The following is a 25149-nucleotide window of genomic DNA, read 5'->3' as shown; positions in this document are numbered from 1 at the left end:
GTTTCGGGAATGTTGGAGAAAAAAACCATAGGCGTAGGATTATGCTATATTGTTAGCATAAAAAGTGGTATGTTTTGAAAGAGCAAGAATTTGATTTGAAAAAAGTCATTTACTTACGATGTCGCAAACATGTGAAAGCGTACTTAAAAACTTTTGCGAAAATACTAGTAAGATAGTTTTTGTAAATGTGTGGGAAACAATACTTTATACTCGCGTTCAAGTCGAACGGGTCACGATTGGCGTAAAATGTTCTTGAAAATCTGCAAAATTAGGCGTCATTTTTCGTCTCTGCTAACGATCATGTGCTACACCTATGAATATGAAGTAACGGCAACGCGCTTGCCACGTGTACGTACTTCAGAATGACCGGAATTCTCGCAAATGTTTCCCCATTGGCCGTCATGGTAGATCTCTACACGTCCTGACTGGTTGTTGATCTCGTTTGTGTTAATGTCGACCAATCTTATTGGATGGTATGCCACAATGTCTATACACGAAACAGAAAAAAGAAAGAAGTCCCAGAATCTTATTCTTCGTCTTGTGATAAAAAATAAGAAATGTAAATAACAATTTTCTGAACAGTAAACAGTAAATTCGCTAGAACCCATTAAACCCATTACATCATCATTATGCGTATTAAAATTTAAAAAAAGGAGGTACCAGCAACTCCTTGATAATGCCTAGGTCACATTTGCCGCGGAAGCCATTGGTCCTTAAATATTTACGGCCAACATCAATTATAGGGCCGCCGCAGCAATCCAACAGTAACATACGTTATGCCTGGATTACATTTGGCCTGAGATTATTCTATACGGAGCCCGTATCCTTGCTGCCATTATGCATTTGCTTGTTTCACGAGAAGTTATACAAATTCTAAAAATTGTAAGCCCGTAGCCCGTAAACATGACGTAGGTGGTATTTCACAATCCCGCCATGGGCATCGCAAGGAGGCCTGGCGCCTGCATATCCAACCTGAATGCAAACGCAAGATCTTATTATTATTATTACTATTCTTTTTTTATTTTTTATTTTTTTTATTGATTGATTTATTGATTTATTTATTTATTTATTTATTTATCTATTTTTTTTTTTTTTTTTTGGGGGGGGGGGGGGGGGGGGCAAACGCAAAAAAATGGCACGGCGGCTGCTCGGTCACCGCGCCTTCTCCCCGCAACCTCTGCACGGCAGCTTCACGGGCTCCGTACGATTTTGATCAGCCTCTGTACAGATTTGCCCCGGCCTGCCACCAAGGGCCAATACAAAAAATGGCACGATACTCGTAGATAATGTAAACACAAACCTCGTAGCCCATAACCTCCTACGATGCCCCAAAAATCGCACGGAAAATCTAAGACCAAGTTATCGTACGGCGCCTGGGGCAAATGTAATCCAGGCATTAGCAGTCAGAAATGTTAGGGTAGCCACAAGCCGTATTTTGAATTTGTGGAGACAGAAAGCCTGCGGCTGCCGCACGCCCCTTGAAGTGGTGACGCACTGTCACACTCGGGAGTCCCTGCGGCGGGCGTATGTTTTTGAGAAATACCAAGGCGGACGCAAGATAGTCGCAGGGCCACCGTACGCCAAACGTATAGTCGCCGTGAAACAGATCTACGGCATGGCTACGGTGTGTCTAATTGTCTATTGATAGGGCGAACCTAGAAATGAAAGAAGTTAGAATCCCACGTCGACCCGGCGGCCGGTAGAAATAGGGATACGCCCTACCTAATATATTTGTAAAGCGCTTAGAGACATTTGTATTAAGTGCTATATAAAAATTAAATATTATTATTATTTATTACCCTGAGGCCGACGCAAGTATCTCTCGATTTCGGGGGCGAGAGTCGCCGTATCCTAGCCGTAGAGGAAATGTGATGTAGGCAAAATTTGGCCTGCGATAAGTCTACGGAGCTCGTATCCTGCCCGTATCCCTTTTTCCGTGCGGCCTCCGTGCGAAGGCTGGAGGCGGCATTGAGATTTTCGTACAGATTCACGGGCTCCGTGCATGACCTCAACGATTTTGTTTCACGAGAAGTTATACAAATTTATTGAATCGTAAGCCCGTAGCCCGTAGACATGTCGTAGGTGGCATTTCAAAATCCCGCAAGGACATCGCACGGAGGCCCGGCGCTGATCGTGCATCAAACGCATGTTCTTGTTTGTAGCGGTCACCGCGTCGTTTCCCCGCAACCTCTGCACGGAAGCTGCACGGGCTCCGTACGATTTTTAATCAGCCTCTGTACAGATTAGCCCCGGCTTGCCCCTAGGGCGAATACAAGAAATGGCCTGTTGCTCGTAGATCATGTTAACACAAACATCATAGCCCATAACCTCATACGATGCCCGAAAAATCGCACGAAAAATCGTAAACGAATTTATCTTACGTCGCCCGGGGCAAATGTAATCTCGGCATAAGTCACGCCATTTAAGATGTTATATGAAGATTTAAAAAAAAAAAAAAAAACAGTTATTAAAAAGAAAATCCCTGCCGTTTCACATCTCTCCCTTGAAAAAGAAATTGGGGGCTTCTGCTGACAGGTTGATTTTGTACCCTAGACAAGTAAGGTATATTTTGACAAGCTACCCCTTACCCAAACGTAGAGGGATGTGTATATATAACCCTGGATTTAAGCAAGTGCCCTTGGCAGTGAGGTAAAACAAAGAGAAACCTATGGCAGACATCAGACTTACCAAAGGGCTTACACACGATGCCTGTCTCGTAACTAGAACCAATTCCAGTCGTATCAGCTAGGGCACGACACCGGAAGCTGTTGTCTAAGGGTTGAAGCTGACACAAGACCCCTGCATCCTGTGAAGCTTCTTGGAAAGGCATCTGCGCTGCTCCATTGTAAAAATACAACGCTTCATCATACCCTATGGCTTTACAAAGCCTGTCATAGATAGGATTGTTCGCGAATGCGGTAGGAATCACCCAAAATCTGACCCATTCTCCGTCCGTGTAGGTTTCCACCCGTCCTTGCTCTGAAAACTCACTTCCAGTCATCCGCAAGTCCCCATCTTGTTTAAAAAAATTGCATTAAGTGGATTATTTTGTATTATTGCATAATATACATAACAAAAATCACAACAACAACATTAATAATCATTGGCACAATATCAATAATAATAGATAGACATGCAATCGTGTCACAACAATGTGCGTACGTTGACGCACATGTTTCTACGGTTCAAACGAAAGAACTTCTCTCGGACTGTCCAGAGCAATTTGTACGAAGTGGGTAGCTTCCGTGATAGTGAAGATAGGAAGGAAGAAAGAAAGGCCTTAAAATGGACCAGAAACGGACAAAATGGCGCCTGGACGGTTATGCATGAGTGATTTCGTAAAACCAATGGGATTTGGTGCAGGGTGAACATGCGGTGACGCGTGCTGTGGCGCAAACATCCGCCCATACTAACACAATAATGCAGAGTAGTGGCGTCTTAATTGACCCCCTTGAAAATTTTTAAAAATCCGGCTTCGATGTGCACTGGTTATTGCATCTCGGAATATCACTGCAAAATTTCAAGGAAAAAAAAAGGACGGGAAGGGGACGAAAAGCAGTCTAAAAAATGACGTCATAGCCGGTCCTTTTAATAACTTGGCGGAAACTCAGCATAATTTGTATAGTGAACCTTGTTCAAACGCAATTTAATCAAATATTTCTGTAATAACATATAACATGTTTGATATCATTCGAAACAACCCTTCATTACGGTCAGTTTGACACCATTGGCATCTGCGTGCAATATATTCCACACATTTAACGGGCTGTTACGTAATGCATAACAAATTCATCATTTTGGGCAATAATTTTGCGCTGACATCATCAAATGTTACCAAACTTAGCAGAAAGTTGTCATTGTTTAAATACTTGTGTATGCAAAGTTTCATTGACGTAGGTATAAGGATCGTCATTTTAGAGCAAGTTGAAGTTATTTCGCATTTTTCTTGGAAATGGCGAATTTGGAGGGCAATTTTCTCAAATTTGGTCAGCGTTAGGGTATATAATTTTGTATTTGGCTGGAAAGGGCATATCTTCAAGTATCTAAATCAAATAAAAGGTACGGATTTGGCCATAAACGATGGAGATACGGCCATAGAAAGAAAGCCAATTCCCAGAACTTTAGAAGGCGCTATTATTTTTGGCATTTTTATTGGACCGTTAAAGGCTTTGTGCAATTACGAGATAAAGATACTGCAAAAAAAAATGAGACGAAACGGAAATGGTATGAGAAAGTTATGGCATTTTTAGATTATGGCATTTTTCAAAAATTCTAGAGAATTTTGACGGAGTCGGTTTCAGATTTGAATTTGCGATGCGTCGCAGATAAAAGAACATACCTCGGACTATTTAGAGGAATTTGTTAGAACTCTATAGGATCTAGGATAGTGGAGATAGGAAGGAAGAAAGAAATGCCTCAAAACGGACCAGAAACGGACAAATAGCGCCTGGAAGGTTATGCATGAGTGATTTCGAAAATCGAAGAATGTAGGGACCTTGATGAGAAGCTAGAGACTATACCTATGAAATTTGAAAGGAAACGAATATGAGGAAAGGGCATAACCCGTGATTACTAGCACTACGTGCAAAACGAATGCAACTTTCTGACGAAAACAAGTAGAACATGGAGAAGAAGAATATTAATGGGGCAGAATGTGAACGAAAACAAGGCAATTAAGATGTTCGTCATTGCAATTAATGGGGCAGAATGTGACCGAAAATGCAATTAATGGGACAGAATGTGAACCTTCGTCATTGCAATAATAGTTCATTCTTTTATAGCGCATATCAGGACCGCAAGCCCTCTCAATGCGCTTTACAGATATATATATATATATATACATACGGGATTGCATGATTACAGTTCTCGTTTACATTAAGTTACCCGCGGTCTACAGATATCAATTGCTGTATAGTAGCTGTTAAAAATATTCAAAAATAAATGTCACTCTGTGATGCTTGGAATTACTCGTTGACGTTGCGTTGGGAATATTTTTGTTTCGATCTCGTACAGGACTATTTGTTGGTTTTAGGGTCTGCTTCATGTAAACCGAACACCCATAGTCATTATTATCAAGATGATGAGAATGATATTTTACCTTTATTCGGCCCGCATCTGACCTGAGCAATGTTTTCAGGAGCGCATGAGGTCGGATTGTCTCTCTTGGTCACAGTACAGTCTTCTAGTCTTTCCTCATCGCCATCACACACGACATCCCATTGGAAGATATCAGTAGAATCCTCTGGTGCTAGATCGACTACATTGGTTGCTGTCCCACCTTCGTATCCCTGCATACGACATGCCACAGCGGCTTCCTTGTCAGTCCATGTTTGATCACAAATCAAGGCACGTCGACCCTCTACTCGGTAATACACCACGCCCTCAAAGGAACCTGCACCGCTCACGAAGTCAATCAATGCGTCATCGTTTGCTAGACAGGACAGATGGAACGAGATCGAAACATATGATGATAACTTCAGGGCACTCTTGCATGAAAAGTTCAAATAAGTGATTCTGATGTTCTTCCCTGTAACCATTTGGTATTCCGAAACAGATTAAAAAGCTCATACACAAATTAGGTTTGTAATTGGTGTGAAGAACCACAGACCTACCCACACATACACCTGCCTAACCTATAGCCTCGTCCAAATATGAGATGGCAAACCGCGATTTCTTTATCCTATAATACCATGATTATAAAGCCCCCTTAAAGTGTTTGGAGCCCCCAATTTTCCCTAAAATCTTATTTCGAAACTTCACTTTAAAGTCATAATGACGTGAAAGACGATGTCTTTAACACTCACTTGTGCAAGGGTTTTCCCAAAAATAGATAACAGAATGCAATGTTTTAGTACACCTGAAAAGAAAGAATAGTCCTCTAGCGATTTCGAAGCCACTGTGCAATATTTTTGTCGGATTGCAGGAAGGGATGATTTCGGACTCATTTTAGGTTTTGTTTATGCCTAAATGCCTCTCCGCGCAGGGGTATGGGTGCCAGTCAAAGGTAAGCTCAGTGACATCAATATCATATTTTGTTTACATTATCACTAATTAGCCCTTAAAGGCATCGTTTAACAATGTTAAATCTGAGATACATGGCCCTGACAGTGTCTGTGATATGGTGTAATATTGACGTTCCCCCCCCCCCCTTCAAAAAAAAAAAAAAAAAAAAAAAAAAAAAAACGCTTCGAAATGATCATGAAGTGCCTCAAAAAAGTAAAAAATCTTTGAGTGACCGGTTTTACTATACTCATTTTTCCATGTAGACTGCAGTGTTATAAAAACCGTTAGGAAAACAGTTTTTGGAATTTCGATTTCCAATCATAAATATCTTGATGATAAGACAGGCGATTGGCTTGTAAAAGTCATGGCATTCCTGACTGACCTAAAGGCTTATACTCTCATGATTGCAGCATGAGCTGAATCCAGGATTTCGTTTCAGAATATGAGGGAATGTCACAGAGTCACTTTAAGGTTACATTATACAATAAAATGGAAATTTTGCCAAAACATTTTGGTTGCTTTCAACTGTTAAAATATGTCTTAACGAATAGGCATAAGTCTTTTGTTGCGCGCAGTTGCCATTTAGTTACATGTAAATAAAACCGCGGCGTTTTTTTTCTTCATGCGGTGTTTCGCCGCGTCATATCTGAGCAAGTCTTGAATAGGTTACTGCGCCATGCTCAGGCGCGTTTAACTTTTTTTATGTGTGTGTTTTAGAATAACTCCCCTTCAATTTTTGTTTAAAATCATTAAAAAAAAAAAATTATGATAAAACAAATATTGTGGTAATGGGATACCCCGAAAAGCTGACCTTACCCCCCCCCCCCCCCCGGCAACGAAACCAAATATCGATCGGCCAAATTTCCAAATTTTGGGACAAAAAAAGTGCTCTTACCCCTCCCCCCGCTTATTCAGCGGCTGGCTGAGTTGTTGCGTTATTTCAACCCCCCCCCCCCTTGAAAAAATCCTGCGTACGCCACTGACCACGCTTACCGACACATTCGACGCCAGCGTCTTGAGTGTGATCGCAGTCCGTTCGTGAGTCTGGGACCAACTCACTCCGACAATCGCTAAAACTTTCTTCATCTCCAGTGCAGTGTACGCTGTTGAATATGTCTCCGGCAGCCCCTCCCCCGATGGTGAAGAACCTTCGGGCTCCTCGCTTAAAACCAAGATCACGACAGACCACATTAGCTGCAGCCTGGTCCCACGTACTGTCACAGATGGTACCTGTCAGCTGGTTGTTGACCGTCACTTCTACTCGACCGTATTCAGGGTAACCAGGAATCGGGTTGACGATGCTAAGTGCTGTAAAAAGTGTAATTGCATGATAAATAAATAAACACTTTCATTAACAGTCATGCAGACACAACTTCAGAAAGCCCAATATAGGCATAAACTTGTAAAACAGCAATAGTTATTAGTGAATAAAGCGCCCTCAACTTTCACTGCAAGATAGTATGGACAAGGCATGGGCGGATCTTTTGCAGTCAATCTAGTGTCGCTAAATTTTTGTTTGTAAAATAATGCTGTGGTTCACTTATCTATAAAATGCATGAAGGATTAATCATGTTACGATCATAATATGAAATGAATATATCCACATTCCACTGTATTACAATTTTAAAGAATGTAGATCGTAATGTACAGTAAGAGGACACTTTTTTTAATTTTTTGTTTGGTCTCGAAATTTGAAAATTTGCCATTTAGCTCCGTAGGGGGGGGGGGGGGGGTAAGGTCACTTTTTTCGGTCAGCCATTGGTATAATTTTTTGTTTTTTGTTAATTAAAACAAAAAACAAAAAACGCAAAAAAAGGGGTGGGGGTTCGCTCAAAAATACACCCATCCACCCCCCCCTGCGTACGCGCCTGGTTAAAACTGTGGGTGGCAGTGGAACCTTTGTGCTGTGTGTGAAATATCCGACTGAAAACATTAATGAAAGTGGTTGAAAACTGTAGGTTACTTTTAAGTGATTTCGGGTGAAACGTGGATGGAAACTGTGGCCCCTTCACATAATACTATGGGGAACTTTAGATAAACATTGTGAAAACTGTAGATGTAAAACGTTGAAAGCTTAGGTTGAAAGCTGTGGGTTTAAACCGACTTCAATCCCTATTAAGTGACGTGTGTGAGCTGTCGTAGAAACAAAAATGAGAGGAAATTTATGGTTGACATCTCTGTAATGCTATGAAAGATATGAACGTCTGCTAAATTTTAATCTATGGATGCCAAAATAACTTAACACTCTTTTCAGTTTGACAGAGAGAGAGAGAACGAGAGAGAGAGAGAGAGAGAGAGAGAATGAAGGAGGTAGGGAGCACAGAACAGTGAAAGATTGAGGGAGGGGGCAGGGGGACTTACATTTTTGTCCCACTTGACACACAACAGCGGGTCGAGCCTCCTGACTGCATTCTCCCTGATAGGCCCATTCTATCTGAGGACAATCGGTGAAGTATTCTTCGTCTCCTGTACAGTTGATTGTGTTCGCGATCGTACTCACTGGAGTCACGGGACCTCCTGTCGTGTTATATGTAAATACTGCATCTTGAAAACCACTGTTGATGCAGAATATACGAGCTGCGTTGATGTCCCAATTGTCCAAGCAGAATGATCCCCATAATCGTCCATAATATATATAAGGTAAGCCTGCGAAATGGTTTTCGTCTGACAAAGTTCTGAGCCAAAAAGCTGCAAGAATTGTATTGAAAGCAAGAAAGTAAAGAAAACGGAAATTGAACAATAATAAACATACCATTGATCTTAATTTGAAAATGGGATGCGATAATGATATTCTTTTTTAATATTTTAATATACAATAAGTCACGCCTCAATAACAGTTTTATTGAAGAAAAGAATATTCAAGATTATATGCAAGATAATACTTTGTAAACAAGTAGTTTATTAATGTAAAACGAAAAATGCACATATGCAAATACTATACTGTACGGTACAACTTTCGAAAAGCTGCAAGCTATTTGCAGCTCGCTTACATGTGGATTAAAAACAGACAAAATAACAAACAATAACTAGACTTTAATTCGTCACTTAGACGAATTAGGTGATACGTATGATAATGGTTTACATAACGAATAATGCATTACACGATATATTATTTTGTAAAATGCTTCTCCCATTTATATGCTTCTCCCATTATGATCTATTCATATGTCAAGATTAAATTGTGTCTCCTTGATCATCATGGATCTAGGGAAGATAGATTGAAACAATATATGACCTTTGACCCTGTGCAGTAACCAGTTACACATTTGACTCTAATTTACATCATGAAGAACACCTTTTGACGATTTTATCTTATTCAAAGAAATGAAAATGTAATTGATAAATGATTATCATCATTATGATAATGATGATCATGATGATAATGATCATGATCATGAGCGCGATCATGACATCTTATTGAAAAAATGAGGGTTGATTTAGATAGCATATAGTCTCAGCTACAACTTACTCAAAAGTCAACAAAATCCAAGCAGAAATAACGGCGATATTGCTCGCAAAAGACAGGAATGTAGACTCCAGATTTGAGAAAAAGTCATCTCCCATAGAGATTACACGCAAAAAGTAATGGATTAAGTGAAAATAGGGTAATAATAAAGTAAAAAGGGTTGTTTGTGACATTATTTGCGATTCTACGTGTTTTAATAATCAAAGGAGATGGTACAGTGAAGGTCAAAAGGAAAAAAAAGTGAAGAAAAAAATTGTTGGAGACACCCGGACTCGAACCAGGGATCTCGAGATTGGAAGTCAAGTGCGTTACCGATATACCAAAACATTTCCCATAGCGATTACACGTAAACGGGAAATGGAATTCTGAAATCCTACTTTGCAAGTGAAATATGAGCATGATCCCGGCATCTAATCGAAATATAAAGGGCGCACTTGTGATAGCTCATTGTCTCAGCTACAACATATCCGAAGTTCAGCGAAAACGAAGCTAAAACAACAGAGATTTTGCTCGCGAAAGACAGGAGTGTAGAATCCAGTTTTGAGAAAAAGTCATGTCCCATAGAGAATACACGTAAAATGTGAAAAATTGACATGCCTTCTTTAATTGCAAAAATACGCCATGATGCCTTTGTCAAAATGGAAAATTGTGGATTATTTATTTGTAGAAAATTGTCTCAGGTAGAACATATCAAAATTTAAAAGAAAATCAATCAATATTTACAGAGATACAATCAATTTTCCAAAATTATGCTGACGTCATAATATGCAAATTGAAATTTTGAGTTTGGAGGCCATTATGATGACGTTATGAGTTAATTGAGGGTCAAATGAGACATGAAATCATATCTCCAACTTATAACCTATCTAAATATGAAAAAATATTGGGAGTTTCTATCTATTCTGAAGAGTTACAAAGAATTTTGTATAGACATGTTTTTGCTCATGTATTGTGGATAAAGATAACGCAGGTCCGCGCGCGCTGTCAACTTTGACGGACGCTCATTGCGTTATTAAAAGGTGAACAAGTTATCAAAATGCTTGGAAAGATGTACCAAATATGATGATAGAGAACATTCGGCGATTCTATGTTGCAAAATGCTAGTACGCGCAAAAAACGCGCGCGCATGCGCGTTTGCGTGATTTTTTGTCAAATGCTCCATATGGCCTGAAACGTATGCAAAAAAAATTTGGGATGATTTGGAGCATTTTAATTTTTTTCGCGCGCGTAAACGCGCGTACGAACGCGCACGCGCGCATTTGCGCACGTTTATTGATCTGAAATTGACCGGATGGATATTGATCTTCTTCCTGATAAATATGAATGAAAAATTCCTTTCCGTTATGAAGATATGATCATAAGTTGATTTTCACAAAATGGCGCCTGGATGACGTCACGATAATTTTGAGTCTTTGAAAAGTCACGCAGTTCTAAGTTAGACTAAGATCTATCATCATTGAAAGTTTCATGATAATGGCTTTATTCAGTCTTGAGATATCCTGCGAACAAATTCGAGGAAGAATAATAATAAATAAATAAATAATAAAAATCTTGACGAAATCAAAAGGTGATACGTCTACGTACGTATCACCTAAAAAAACACTAAAATAAAACAAACAAACAAACATGCTATTCCATATGACATTCGTTTCCTGTATCAGGCTCATACACCATACGTATGGTATATAGTTTTCGTTGTACGTCGGTCTTGTAGACATTTTTAGGTGATACGTAACGAAGTCTACGTATCACCTTTTGATTTCGTCAAGATTTTCTTTATTATTATTATTTCTTTTTATTCTTCCTCGAATTTGTTCGCAGGATATCTCAAGACTGAATAAAGCCATTGTCATGAATCTTTCAATGATGATAGATCTTAGTCTAACTTAGAACTGCGTGACTTTTCAAAGACTCAAAGTTATCGTGACGTCATCCAGGCGCCATTTTGTGAAAATCAACTAGTGATCATATCTTCATAACGGAAAGTTATTTTTCATTCATATTTATCATGAATAAGATCAATATCCGTCGGGTCAATTTGAGGTCAATAAATGCGCGCAAAAATGCGCGTACGCGTAGGAGCGCGCGTTAATGCGCGCGTAAAATTTTAAATTGCTCAAAATCGTCTTAATTTTTTTTGCATACGTTTCAGGCCATTATAAGCATTTCATAAAAAATCACGCAAAACACGCATTTTTGGACGTTTTCGTTCGTCACGGCCGAACGAAAAATAATTTCTCCGCAAAAGCTTTTGACCGAATATTCCTCATATTTTTCCGGAAAATTTGATACCATGTTTAGCTCTTTACCACTATTAAAAACGGAATGAGCGTCCGTTCAAGATAACCTTCCGTACGCGCGATTTTTGTAATACATTGCATATATATGGGCAAAAACATGCCTATAAAAAGTCCATTGGGATGAATAGGGATTGCCAATTTTTTTTTCATATTTAGATAGAGTATGAGTCGGAGGTATGATTTCATATCTCATTTGGCCATTAAGTACATCTTAACGTCATCATAATGGCCTTGGAAGTCAAAAATACAAAATTGCATATTATGACGTCATTGTATTTATGGAAAATGTAGTGTATTTCTCTCAATATTCATCGATTCTCTTTGAAATGTCGATATGTTGTAGATAAGGCAATTCTCTACAAGATCACTTTTCACTAAGTTTCATTTTAATGAGGTCATCATAGTACAAAATTCAATTAAAGGCCACATGTCAGAATTTTCGTCATTTGCGTGTTATGTCTATGGAAGGTGAATTTCGTTCACATCATGAATCTACATGGCATTCATCTATGAGCACTATCTATCTTATGTGTGCTCTGTTTTCTCCCAAATTGGGGTATGTTATAGCTGAGACCATGGGCTATCAAAACGGTGTACTTTGTTTTTTCATCGGATGTTGGGATCATGTCGGAATTTTCAATCGAAAGTTGAAATTGCAAATTTTGACGGAATCATTAGGTGATACGTAACGAAGTCTACGTATCACCTTTTGATTTCGTCAAGATTTTCTTTATTATTATTAGGTGATACGTACGTAGACGTATCACCTTTTGATTTCGTCAAGATTTTTATTATTATTTATTTATTTATTTATTATTATTCTTCCTCGAATTTGTTCGCAGGATATCTCAAGACTGAACAAAGCCATTGTTATGAATCGTTCAATGATGATAGATCTTAGTCTAACTTAGAACTGCGTGACTTTTCAAAGACTCAAAGTCATCGTGACGTCATCCAGGCGCCATTTTGTGAAAATCAACTAATGATCATATCTTTATAACGAATAATAATTTTTCATTCATATTTATCATGATTAAGATCAATATCCGTCCGGTCAAGTTGAGGTCAATAAACGTGCGTAAATGCGCGCGTGCGCGCTCGTCCGCGCGTTTACGCGCGCGCAAAAGTTTAAAATGCTCTAAATCATCCCAATTTTTTTTTGCATACGTTTCAGGCCATATGGAGCATTTGATAAAAAAATTACGCACACGCGCATGCGCGCGCGTTTTCGCGCGTACTGGCATTTTGCAACATAGAATCGCCGATTTTTTTCTGTCATCATATTCGGTACATTTTTCCAAGCATTTTGATAATTTGTTCACCGTTTATTAACGCAATGAGCGTCCGTCAAAGTTGACAGCACGCGCGGATTTGCGTTATCTTTATCCACAATACATGGGCAAAAACATGCCTATATAAAATTCATTGTAACTCTTTAGAATAGATAGAAACTCCTAATATTTTGTCATATTTTGATAGATTATGAGTCGGAGATATGATTTCATGTCTCATTTGATCCTCAATTAACTCATGACGTCATCATAATGGCCTCCAAACTCAAAATTTTAATTTGCATATTATGACGTCAGCATATTTTTGGAAAATTGATTGTATCTCTGTAAATATGGATCAATTTTCTTTTTAATTTTGATATGTTTTAGCTGAGACAATTTTCTACAAATGTAATGTTCACAATTTTTATTTTTGACAAAAGTATCATGGTGTATTTTTGCGATTAAAGGAGGCATGTCAATTTTTCGCATTTTGCGTGTATTCTCTATGGGACATGACTTTTTCTCAAAACTGGATTCTACACTCCTGTCTTTCGCGAGCAAAATCTACGTTGTTTTAGCTTCGTTTTCGCTGAGCTTCGGATATGTTGTAGCTGAGACAATGAGCTATCACAAGTGTGCCCTTTATTTTTCGATTAGATGCCGGGATCATGCTCATATTTCACTTGCAAAGTAGGATTTCTGAATTCCATTTCCTGTTTACGTGCAATCGCTATGGGAGATGTTTTGGTATATCGGTAACGCACTTGACTTCCAACCTCGAGATCCCTGGTTTGAGTCCGGGTGTCTCCAACACTTTTTTTTCACTTTTTTTCCTTTTGACCTTCACTGTACCATCTCCTTTGATTATTTAAACACGTAGATTCGCAAATAATGTCATAAATAACCCTTTTTACTTTATTATTACCCTATTTTCACTTAATCCATTACTTTTTGCGTGTAATCCCTATGGGAGATGACTTTTTCTCAAATCTGGAGGCTACATTCCTGTCTTTTGCGAGCAATATCGCCGTTATTTCGGCTTGGATTTTGTTGATTTTTGAGTATGTTGTAGCTGAGATTATATGCTATCTAAATCAACCCTCATTTTTTCAATAAGATGTCATGATCATGATCATGATCATCACGATCATCATTATCATAATGATGCTAATCATTTATCAATTACATTTTCATTTCTTTGAATAAGATAAAATCGTCAAAAGGTGTTCTTCATGATGTAAATTAGAGTCAAATGTGTAACTGGTTACTGCATAGGGTCAAAGGTCATATATTGTTTCAATCTATCTTCCCTAGATCCATGATGATTAAGGAGACACAATTTAATCTTGACATATGAATAGATCATAATGGGAGAAGCATATGAATGGGAGAAGCAAAATAATATATCGTGTAATGCATTATTTGTTATGTAAACCATTATCATACGTATCACCTAATTCGTCTAAGTGACGAATTAAAGTCTAGTATTTATTTTGTGTCTGTATAGAAGAAATTATTATTATTCTTCCTCAATTTTGTTCGCAGGATATCTCAAGAATGGCTTAAGCCATTATCATACAACTTGCCATGATGATAGATCTTAGTCTAACTTAGAACTGCGTGACTTTTCATAGACTCAACGTCATCGTGACGTCATCCAGGCGCCATTTTGTGAAAATCAACTTATGATCATATCTTCATAACAGAAAATTATTTCTCATTCATAATTTTCATGATTAAGATCAATATCCGTCCGGTCAATTTTGGCTCAATAAATGTGCGCAAATGCGCGCGTACGTTTTCGTGCGCGCGTTTACGTGCGCGCAAAAATTAAAAATGCTCCAAATCATCCCAAATTTTTTTTGCATACTTTTCAGGCCATTTGGAGCATTTGACAACAAATCATGCATACGCGCATGCGCGCGCGTTTTTTGCGCGTACTAGCATTTTGTAACGTAGAATCGCCGAATTTTCTCTGTTTTCATATTTGGCACATTTTTCAAAGCATTTTTATAACTTGTTCACCTTTTGATAAAGCAATGAGCGTCCGTCATAGTTGACAGCGCGCGCGGGCCTGCGTTATCTTTACCCACAATACATGGGCAAAAATATGCCTATAAAAAATTCATTGTAACTCTTCAGAATAAATGGAAACTCCCTATATTCTTTACTATTTAGATCGATTATGAGTTGGAGATATGATTTCATGTCTCATTTGACCCTTAATTAACTCATGACGTCATCATAATGGCCTCCAAACTCAAAAATTAAATTTGCATATTATAACGTCAGCATATTTTTGGAAAGTCGATTGTATCTCTGTAAATATTGATCGATTTCTTTCAAATTTCGATATGTTCTACCTGAGACAATTGTCTACAAATATATTATTCACAATTGTTCATTTAGACAAAGGCATCATGGCGTATTTTTGCGATTAAAGGAGGCATATCAATTTTTCACATTTTGCGTGTATTCTCTATGGGACATGACTTTTTCTCAAAACTGGAATCTACATTCCTGTCTTTCGCGAGCAAAATCTGCTTTGTTTTAAATTTGTTTTAGCTGAGCTTCGAGTATGTTGTAGCTTAGACAATCAGCTATCACTACTGTGTCTTTTATTTTTAATCAGATGCCGGGATCATGCTTATATTACACTTGCAAAGTAGGATTTGAGAATTCCATTTCCCGTTTACGTGTAATCGCCATGGGAAATGTGTTGGTATATCGGTAACGCACAACAATTGTTTTTTTCTTTTTTTTTCTATTGGACCTTTCACTGTACCATCTCCTTTGATTTTTAAAACACGTAGATTCGCAAATAATGTAATAAACAACCTTTTTCACCTTATTATTACTCTTTTTTTTCTCACTTAATCCATTACTTTTTTGCGTGTAATCCCTATGGAAGATGACTTTATTTCAAATCTGGATTCTTCATTCCTGTCTTTTGCGAGCAATATCGCCGTTATTTCTGCATGGATTTAGTAAATTTTTGAGTATGTTGTAGCCGAGACTATATGCTATCTCAATCATTCCTCATTTTTTTAATTAGATATCAGGATCACGCTCATGATCATGATCATTATCATCATGATCATCATTATCATAATGATGATAATCATTTATCAATTACATTTTCATTTCTTTGAATAAGATAAAATCGTAAAAATGTGTTCTTCATGGTGTAAATTAGAGTCAAAGGTGTAACTGGTTACTGTACAGGGTCAACGGTCATATATTGTTTCAATCTATCTTCCCGAGATCCATGATGATCAAGGGGACACAATTTTAACTTGACATATAGATAGATCATAATGGGAGAAACATTTTATAAAATAATATATCATGTAATACAATATTCGTTATTTAAACCATTATCATACGTATCACCTAATTCGTCTAAGTGACGAATTAAAGTCTAGTTAATCTTTTGAAACCCGTTTACTTGCTAGACTTCACTGTCAGACACTATTGAGTGACTGATTGGCCTTTTCCTTCTTTGGTAATAACATACATAAAATGAGTTGTAAAGGGTACATGAGCATTTGTCTACATCAATAACCCACTTCTTGTTAAGGCCAAAATTAGACTGATTGAATCTTTATGCAGCACAAAACGTACAACCATTTGGTACAATGTTCTGAAAATCAGACTATTAATTTGATTATCGATTATATCGATTTGACAACTAATAGTCGTTATTTTCCCACATAAAGACATTTTCAAGCCCCCTTTTTGGGGGAAGTTCTAAATTAGTATTACCTTTCAAATGCTGTTGGAATTTTACTTTTTCTATTTTTGGCCTGCAAATGGGACATATAGTACTTTTAATACAGAAAGTGTTATTCTTTAGACAGGATGCTTAATATTACGTACATTAGTTTGTGCTAGGTATGGCAAACATTATGGCTTGCCCAACCTAACAAAGACGTATCCATTAATTTGGGTTACATTACGAAAATATATGCCAATTGCTTGAATGCTTTCGTAGTGAACGTTATGCGCAGGCTTTGTTGATTGGAACCTGGACGTTGCACTTCTTAAAACCGTTACATACTCTATGTATACATTTATATATAACTACAAGTTCACGATTGAAACATGTTTTGAATTATTCGCGTTTTATTGTTTGGTTGTAATGAACGGTTTCGTGAAACGTTGCCCTGGACGTCGAGCAAATATGAAGTTGGCACTTCGGTACTCTATATACTCACGGGTGTTGCATTGTACCCCAACGTCCATCTCATGCGTACAGCTATCAGGTGTCCAGTCATTATCCCTCTCACATTCATCTAATGATCTTTTAAAAATTTGTTCGTTACATTGAAGGCCTCCAAGCACTATCGGCAGGTCGTCTCCTCCAGATGCGGGGAAGGCATGATGGATGGTAAGAGTATCGAATCCCAGTTGAACACATGCTACTGTGCTGTCGGATTGGCTCCAGGTTTGGTTGCACACAGTTCCCCAGCCTTGGCTCTCATCCAGGTATTCCAGTCTGCCTCTACCTAATGATGTAGCATCCCCCAGTCTTACAGAACCTACGTACATTAACAAGGTAATGCAATGTGATTATAATAATAGAAATAATAATAATAATAATATCGAATATTTAGGAGTGCCAAAAACAATAAGCGCCATAGCGTTTACAAGTGCAAATATGCGAAAATAGAGCCAAACATTTACAGTCTCAAAGGAAGTAGGTCACATAGATCATTAGGAGAAAAGGTAAGTTTCGAGGGATCTTTTGAAGGTGGCAAGACAGGTTATTTCACTCACGGAAAGAGGGATGCTATTCCATTAATTTATTTTTCTCTTTGGGTTGATATTTCTCAGTTTCTAATGCTTTAACACAATTTTGCTTTCGCGGCATCATTTCATTTATATATTTTCACCTCATACATAACAAACCATGGTTTACAATGTTGTGTTGAGAGAACATTCTGCGCTATCCAGCTGACGGAGTTGGTTTTCAACTACCTGTAAAACTTGGGAGCAATGTGAAGATTGATGACGATTGTACAGGTGGACCCGGGCACAAAGTGGCCTCTTTACTAACTAAAGAAGGGACTGAAACTGACACATGAAGAAAAAAAAACCGGGAGCGTCGCCCAAATTTTGCTTGTTTCTTAGCTGGTGCATTGCATGATATATATACGTACACGATGCCGGGTCTACTTATTTACTCGGTTACTTGCAGGATTTTGGAAATAGGGCAGAAAACGAGTGTGAATTTGGGAATAATTTGTTGATTTTATGCATTTGTATCCCTTTTAAACATATATACATTTTTTTGGCGGGGGGGGGGGGGGGGCACTAGGAAAGAAAAATAATAATGTTAGTAATAATAACAATAATAATAATAGCAATAATAATAATAATAATAATAATAATAATAATAATAATAATAATAATAATACCAATAATGTTGATTATGGTAATAACAGTTTAAGTCAATTCAATTCCATTCAAGGTTTATTTCCTGTCAAAAAGTAAGCCTAAAATTTTGACCGAGATATAGATTATTTTTTTAAAGCATAACATTAATGCAAAAAAGGCAATGATTCTAAGAGTCACATGTACATGTATATGTAAGAAAATAGATGACAAAGCCCAAGGAATACGAGCACATGCAATTCGAACATGAATGGGGTTGATTAGATTAAAGATGGCAAATTCCAACCGTTCTAAACTGAAGAAAATTGTTAAAGAAAAATTACGGTAGTAGGCCTAGTAATACTTTAATATAGTAGTGGTGATGGTTGTAAACATGAGAATAAAAACAATGAAAATTATATGCTGTTTTTTTATAATGTATAAGTTAAGTAGTATATAATATATATAGTATTGATCTATATTATATACAATATATATGATTTATAATGTAGTAATATAATATTTATAATAAATAAAATATATATTTAAGGGCTGGTGGTATAAAAAGACCAACCTGTAGAAGTACAGACCACGCCCACGTCTTCTGAATGGTCACAAGCGGTGGTTGGAATCGCACCGTGTGTGCATTCAAACAGGTTTGCCTCATCACCAGTACATTGCACCCTTTCTAGTAGTACATCGCCTTCTCCTTGTCCAAACCTCCCGGCTATTACAAGCTCATCTGCTCCAGTATATCCCAATTGTTTACACAACACACTGGCTTCCCTGATGGTCCAAAGATTATCACAGACGGTGCCCCATTGTCCTTGGTAGTAAACTTCAATTCTTCCCTCTGATTTACGAGATCCGTCAACCAGACGAGCACCAATAAGTTCAGGAGCTGTTTCAAATTCAAATGAAGGAGAGAATGAATTCGGCAGGATTAAAGAAATACCAAATTTAAAATAAGAGACCGATGACTAAACGTTACAACAAAAGCAGATTATGAACGAAATGTAAACTTACTATAGGGGTTAAACAAATCGTTGTTGTGTTGCCTTTTGCGACCGACCCCCCAAATCTTAAAATCTACGGTTGGCTTTTGTTTCCTCACCGTTAACAAAAAAGTTAAAATGAATAAACAAAAAATGAAGTGAAACATTAAAAACTGCAACATATCAGCTCAAAGATAAAAAAATAAACCAAACAAAATCAAACAATAAATCGACCGACCGACCCAGGTGCTGGCACCTAAAGGGCAATAAAATCATTTTTTAGGCCTAGATATTATATTACAGTGTAGGACCATTACGAGCAGAAAAAATACAGACAACTGCACAGTATTAATATGTAAACACACTAAGCCCCAATCATTTTGACGCTCACATAATTGTGACACACACAGTGACACTCTGAGCACACAAAATATCAAATGGTTTATTCACCAGAAAGTGAAAAGTGATATAGAAAATATGTATATATATAAATTTGTGAGTGATTATGTTGTAAATCAAATTCTCATGTTGAAGGATAAAGATGTATATATATCATATTAAAAAAAAAAAGAATCGTTTTTATTTCTTGCAGCTGTACAGCACCCCCAAGGCATTACGTCATATTACGTCTACCACCGGAGTGTTGGCTCAGTCAGTAGAGCGTCCGCCTCACAACCGGGAGGTCGTGGGTTCGAACCCCGGCCGCGTCATACCAAAAGACGTTAACAGATGGGAGTTGTTGCTACCTGGTTTGGCGTTCAACAATATGGGATAGAGCAACGTCGATCTGGCGCTGCTCAGTGGCTGCCGGGCTCACGATCAATTGGGCAAAAAGAATTTCCGTTTTGGTTTAATAAAATTTGGAGTGGACTTATTAGGCTATTATTATTATTATTATTATTATTATTTTCTTTTATACATGTACACTGTCGCTCATAAAGTTGGAATATTTTTGTTTTACCCAATTTATGGAATTATTTTAAAAATAATTTTAAAATAATAGATCTAGATAATAGTATACATTCTCAGATTTTATTGAATAATGATTTGCAATGTGTGTTTTGCGTGACTGCTAAAGCATGTGTATGTACTATGCTTGTCAACTAGGGGAGCTACGCCCTTATGTCATAAATGACAGTAATGAGGATTAATGCCCCACAAAAGGGTACTAATATAGCACATCGACACGGTTTTGATCCTGGGGCCTCACAGTTACGAGGCCATTGCTTTGTCACTGAACCATGACTGTACGCAGCGGGGGCTAGGGTAGGGGGCAGTTTCCATAAATAAAAAAAACAAAGAAAATGCAATAAATTTTCAATAATTTATTTCATTTTTACCCCGGTCCCCAACATAACAAAAATCCTCTGGACGGCCATGCATTATGACTCAAGGCATGGACACACAGAGGATTTGTTTATGTTGGGAGCCAAATGGCCTATTGCGTACTCTTTCCTTACTATACGTTTAATAGCCATACTCACATTCGGTAGTCATTCCTTGTACGCCCCACCAGAGTACATGCGTACAGACTAGTATCTGCAATATAGGAAGAAAAGTCCCCATCTTCATATTTCACGATTTATGAGACGCACACCTGTAAATGCATAAGTATTCTGACACAATGAGCGAGTTACAGTGAGCAATGCATCTCTTATACCAGCCTCTCGCATGCACACAATACGTGATGGCATTTCAATATTGACATTTTGAGGTCATGTTTTCATGCAATTTTGACCAATGACGAAATAGGTTTTGATGACATCACACAGCGTTATAAAATTCAATGGCGTTCTTTAAATCACCGACATATTTGGGTTATTTTCGGGTATTATATTATTAAGTGACAGCTCAACATTGACAATAGTCAAATATGAATTTGAAAGAAAACAAATATCTGCTGAATGAGTACTCCTTTTAAGTATAGGTCGATATTGTACAATAATACTGCCACGGATTCATCTAAACATGTTTCAATTTCAGATTAGTTTATTTCATATTTCACATTTACATCTACTCTCTGTATAGGTCAAATGCCATTTATTTCAAGCTTTCACCATTTTATTTAGCTTTTATTTCTGCTTTCATAAAAATGTTATTATAGTAAAAGTTGATTAATTTGTGTACGTTACTAAGAAATAGGATAAAATGAACGAGGAAACAGACACAAAACTCTTCAATAAGGCCTAAGTTCTTTTAGATATTGGTTTTCCTTTGTAAAAGTCACCATAATAAAACTAAACGAGAGCAAATAAATCCAATCCTGTAGCAGCATGTATATGCACTAACGACTATCACCGACATTTCGTTGAAGGCCTTAAAATCGAGTTGGTTTTCTCCTTAAAAGTGATTAAATAACTTTGTCTCAGATTCTGAAACAAAATCCTGGATTTAGCTCATGCTGCAATGATAATTATAAACATTTAGGTCATTCAGGAACCCCATGACTTTCACAAGCATATCGCCTGTCTGATTATCAAGATGTTTATGAATGAAATTTCATTTTTTGTTTTTCCTAACGGTTTTTATAACACTATAGTCCATTGGGAGAAAAATGAGTAAGGTAAAACCGGTCACTCAAAGATTTTTTTACTTTTTTGAGGCACTTCGTGATCATTTTGAAGCGCAATTTCTTAGGGCTCCAATATGACCATATCACAGACATTGATAACAGGTAGGGCCATGCATCTCAGATTTAATTGGGAGAAAAATGAGTAAGGTAAAACCGGTCACTCAAAGATTTTTTTACTTTTTTGAGGCACTTCGTGATCATTTTGAAGCGCAATTTCTTAGGGCTCCAATATGACCATATCACAGACATTGATAACAGGTAGGGCCATGCATCTCAGATTTAACATTGTTAAATGATGCCTTAAAAATGACTCTGTAGCATTGCCTCAGTTTCTGAAACTAAATCCTGGAATTAGCTCATGCAGCTATGATAATTATAAACCTTTAAGTCAGTCAGGAATCCCATGTCTTTTACAAGCCAATCGCCTGTCTGAATATAAAGCCTATTTATAATCGGAAATCAAAATCTTCTTTTTTCATTTTCCTAATGATTGTTATAACAGTACAGTCTATTGGGGAAAATGAATATGGTAAAACCGGTCACTCAAAGATTTTTTGAGGCACTTCATGATCATTTTGAAGCGCAATTTTTGTTAGGGATTCAACATTACAACATATCATAGCACGTGGATGTAGGGTCATGCTTATCAGATTTAACATTGTTAAACGATGCCTTTAAAGGAATGCAAATCCACAGATAAGCAAATATTTTTTTATAAAATCATATTTAAAAGGAAACAAAGTTGAAGGAGAGTCCATATAATGAGTATTAATTAAACTCTACACTCTAAGTTAAATTTGTACAATAAACAACTAATGCTATAAATATATTTCAAGATGGTTTGTTAGGGAGTAGGTCTAGCGGCACGTTAACTTGGTCAGCTCTCTGTCTTCGCCCACACTTGCTCAAACGACCCCGGTTCGAAACTGATGATGATGTTAAAGGTCGGTTCCCAGACGCAAATAATCATGTCATACATGTCTGTAAAAACCCGATTACACACACACACACATGGTAATTTTCTTACTTTGGTTAGAACAGTTTCCGGTACAGCAGTTTGTTTCATGTGGTTATATCTCCCCTATATGTTTAAACGTTGGTAGAATACTAACGTTAAATCCCCGGTATCAGATATAGCAAAAGCCTCTGATTTGAAAGCAATTACCATAATATATTATTGTTTTTCTCTAAAAATCAATAAAACCAAGTACCATTTGAAGGCCAGAAAAGTGAAAAATGACTGCATATTGTAAAGAGCAAAACTTGTCAGGTATTTCTTTTTCTTCTTTTCTCTTTCAGGTTTTTCTCTTTACCTCCCCCTCACCCTCTCTCTCTATCTCTCTCTCTCTCTCTCTAACCTCTCTCTCTCTCTCTCTCTCTCTCTGACCTCTCTCTTTCTCTCTCTCAAAATCATAACTTGTGATCTCCTTGTAAAACAACAAAATAGAGATTGAACCTTTATTATTAGGATATCAATCAATAGACTACATTTGAATTAAGAATAGACCTCTATCTATTTGACACACACACACACACACCCCCTCTCTCTCTCTCTCTCTCTCTCTCCTTTAGAGCCCATTTCCTTAACCAACACTTACGTGTACGTCCCTGGCCATTTACTACAGTGTAGAGGATTTTAATATACGTGCTTTAATATGAGTAATAAAATACTACATACAAACGTCGTGTATTACAACAATATTTAATTGAAACGAGACATTAAATTAACACCAATACCAGGCAGAGTTAATGGATTTCAAAGCAAACACTTTTTGTGGGAGACTCCATGCAGCCATGCCATCGACAAATATTTGCGATGCGAATTCGTTTGTTACTCACCTAATAAAAAACGTTGCAGCATTGCTAAAAATAACGTTTCATTTTTTTATGACGAAGACAAGTAGCAAACAAATGGTGTTTCTACTTTTATAAATATTCAAATAATATCATAGAAATTAATAATAGTTGTCGCAAAGAAAAGAGAACATCTTGATCAAGGACTTTATATTGCGGGTGAGCAGAGCAAGCAAGCGTTTCGGGAGAGAGAATTAAATCATTTAAAGTCCCACTGCACTACATATAGCGACTTGTACCCTCTATATAACAATCAATACCTAATCGGTGACCGTTGGTCCCCCATGATCCCCTGTTTCTTATGTTAATTGAGAGCTGATTTGATGAGATAACCTGTCATAAAGCATGCAGGGAGGTCCAATTCCTCCTGTCCAACTATTGCAGAGGGGCTTAAGATATATCAAAATGTAGAAATTGTACAGTTTGATGATGACGATACTACTATTTCTACTACTTCTACTACTACTACTACTACTTCTACTACTAAAATAGTGATAATCATAATAATTTATCAACACATTTTGATGTTTACATTTCAAGCCCGTATCAGGGATTTGCAAGCCTTCAGAAACTTATCTCAAAATGTATGTGTACCAGCCAGATAAGGTTATGGAAGTATGTGAAAATTTCGGATCAAAAGACTTTATGGTTTTCTCTCTATGAGTGGGAATTGAAGCCCTCATTTTCTCCAAAACATATGGGGTGAATAAAATACTGCCAATTGTAAAATTGAGATTGGAAAAGAAAAATGACTGTAGTTTTTAATTTTTCTAAAGATAAATAGTTTACCACTATACTGTTTTCATTATATGAGTTTTTACATTTTGGCCCTTTTACATGTTTTGCGTTCTGGCCGTGCACATCTTTGCAAAGACCTTTATAAACTTTCCTCCTACCGGCTCAGACAGTTTAGTATTGACAACCCCCGCTTAAATTGATTTCATAATTCTCCTGTCAAGGTTAAACACTTTTGTATGAAGTGATAAGTTGCATGTATTATGTTAAAATATTGAAATACAGTTAAACTCGCCTGTTAATTAGGCCACCTCAGAGAAACAGAAAAGTGGCCACTGTAATAAAGGCTCTGCAACATACATTTCTTTCTAGAGAGAGACAAAAATAAGTGACCACTACAGACAGGTGACCTTTACAGTGTGGTGGCCACTAAGACAGGCTTGACTATACACTGTACAATGGTACCGGAAATTTGTCATAAATACCCAAGTAGTACCGTGAAGGATATGCCAATAGCTCGCTTCAAAAGGAATAGCATAACGAGAGGAAATATAATCAATACATATTTCATGCG

General features: G+C 37.3%; 1 protein-coding gene across 1 annotated transcript in view; it reads right to left on the bottom strand.

Annotated features, from left to right (window-relative positions):
* The window catches only part of LOC105436680 (scavenger receptor cysteine-rich domain superfamily protein), a 52406-nt gene that overhangs the window by 7442 nt on the left and 19815 nt on the right, over window positions 1–25149 (bottom strand). Inside the window, exons 10-16 of the mRNA XM_030988307.1 lie at window positions 18994–19320; window positions 17369–17584; window positions 8365–8580; window positions 6997–7311; window positions 5099–5431; window positions 2689–3015; window positions 357–487 (exon numbers count right to left, since the gene is read on the bottom strand). Coding sequence (XP_030844167.1) covers window positions 357–487; window positions 2689–3015; window positions 5099–5431; window positions 6997–7311; window positions 8365–8580; window positions 17369–17584; window positions 18994–19320 — 1865 coding nt within the window. The remainder of the gene's footprint in view (window positions 1–356; window positions 488–2688; window positions 3016–5098; window positions 5432–6996; window positions 7312–8364; window positions 8581–17368; window positions 17585–18993; window positions 19321–25149) is intronic.

This window comes from Strongylocentrotus purpuratus, unplaced genomic scaffold (genome assembly GCF_000002235.5).
Source record: "Strongylocentrotus purpuratus isolate Spur 01 unplaced genomic scaffold, Spur_5.0 spur5_scaffold_17, whole genome shotgun sequence".
In the NCBI taxonomy this organism is placed as follows: Eukaryota; Metazoa; Echinodermata; class Echinoidea; order Camarodonta; family Strongylocentrotidae; genus Strongylocentrotus; species Strongylocentrotus purpuratus.
Note: the sequence above shows the minus strand (reverse complement) of the source record. Positions and strands in the feature narration are given on the sequence as shown.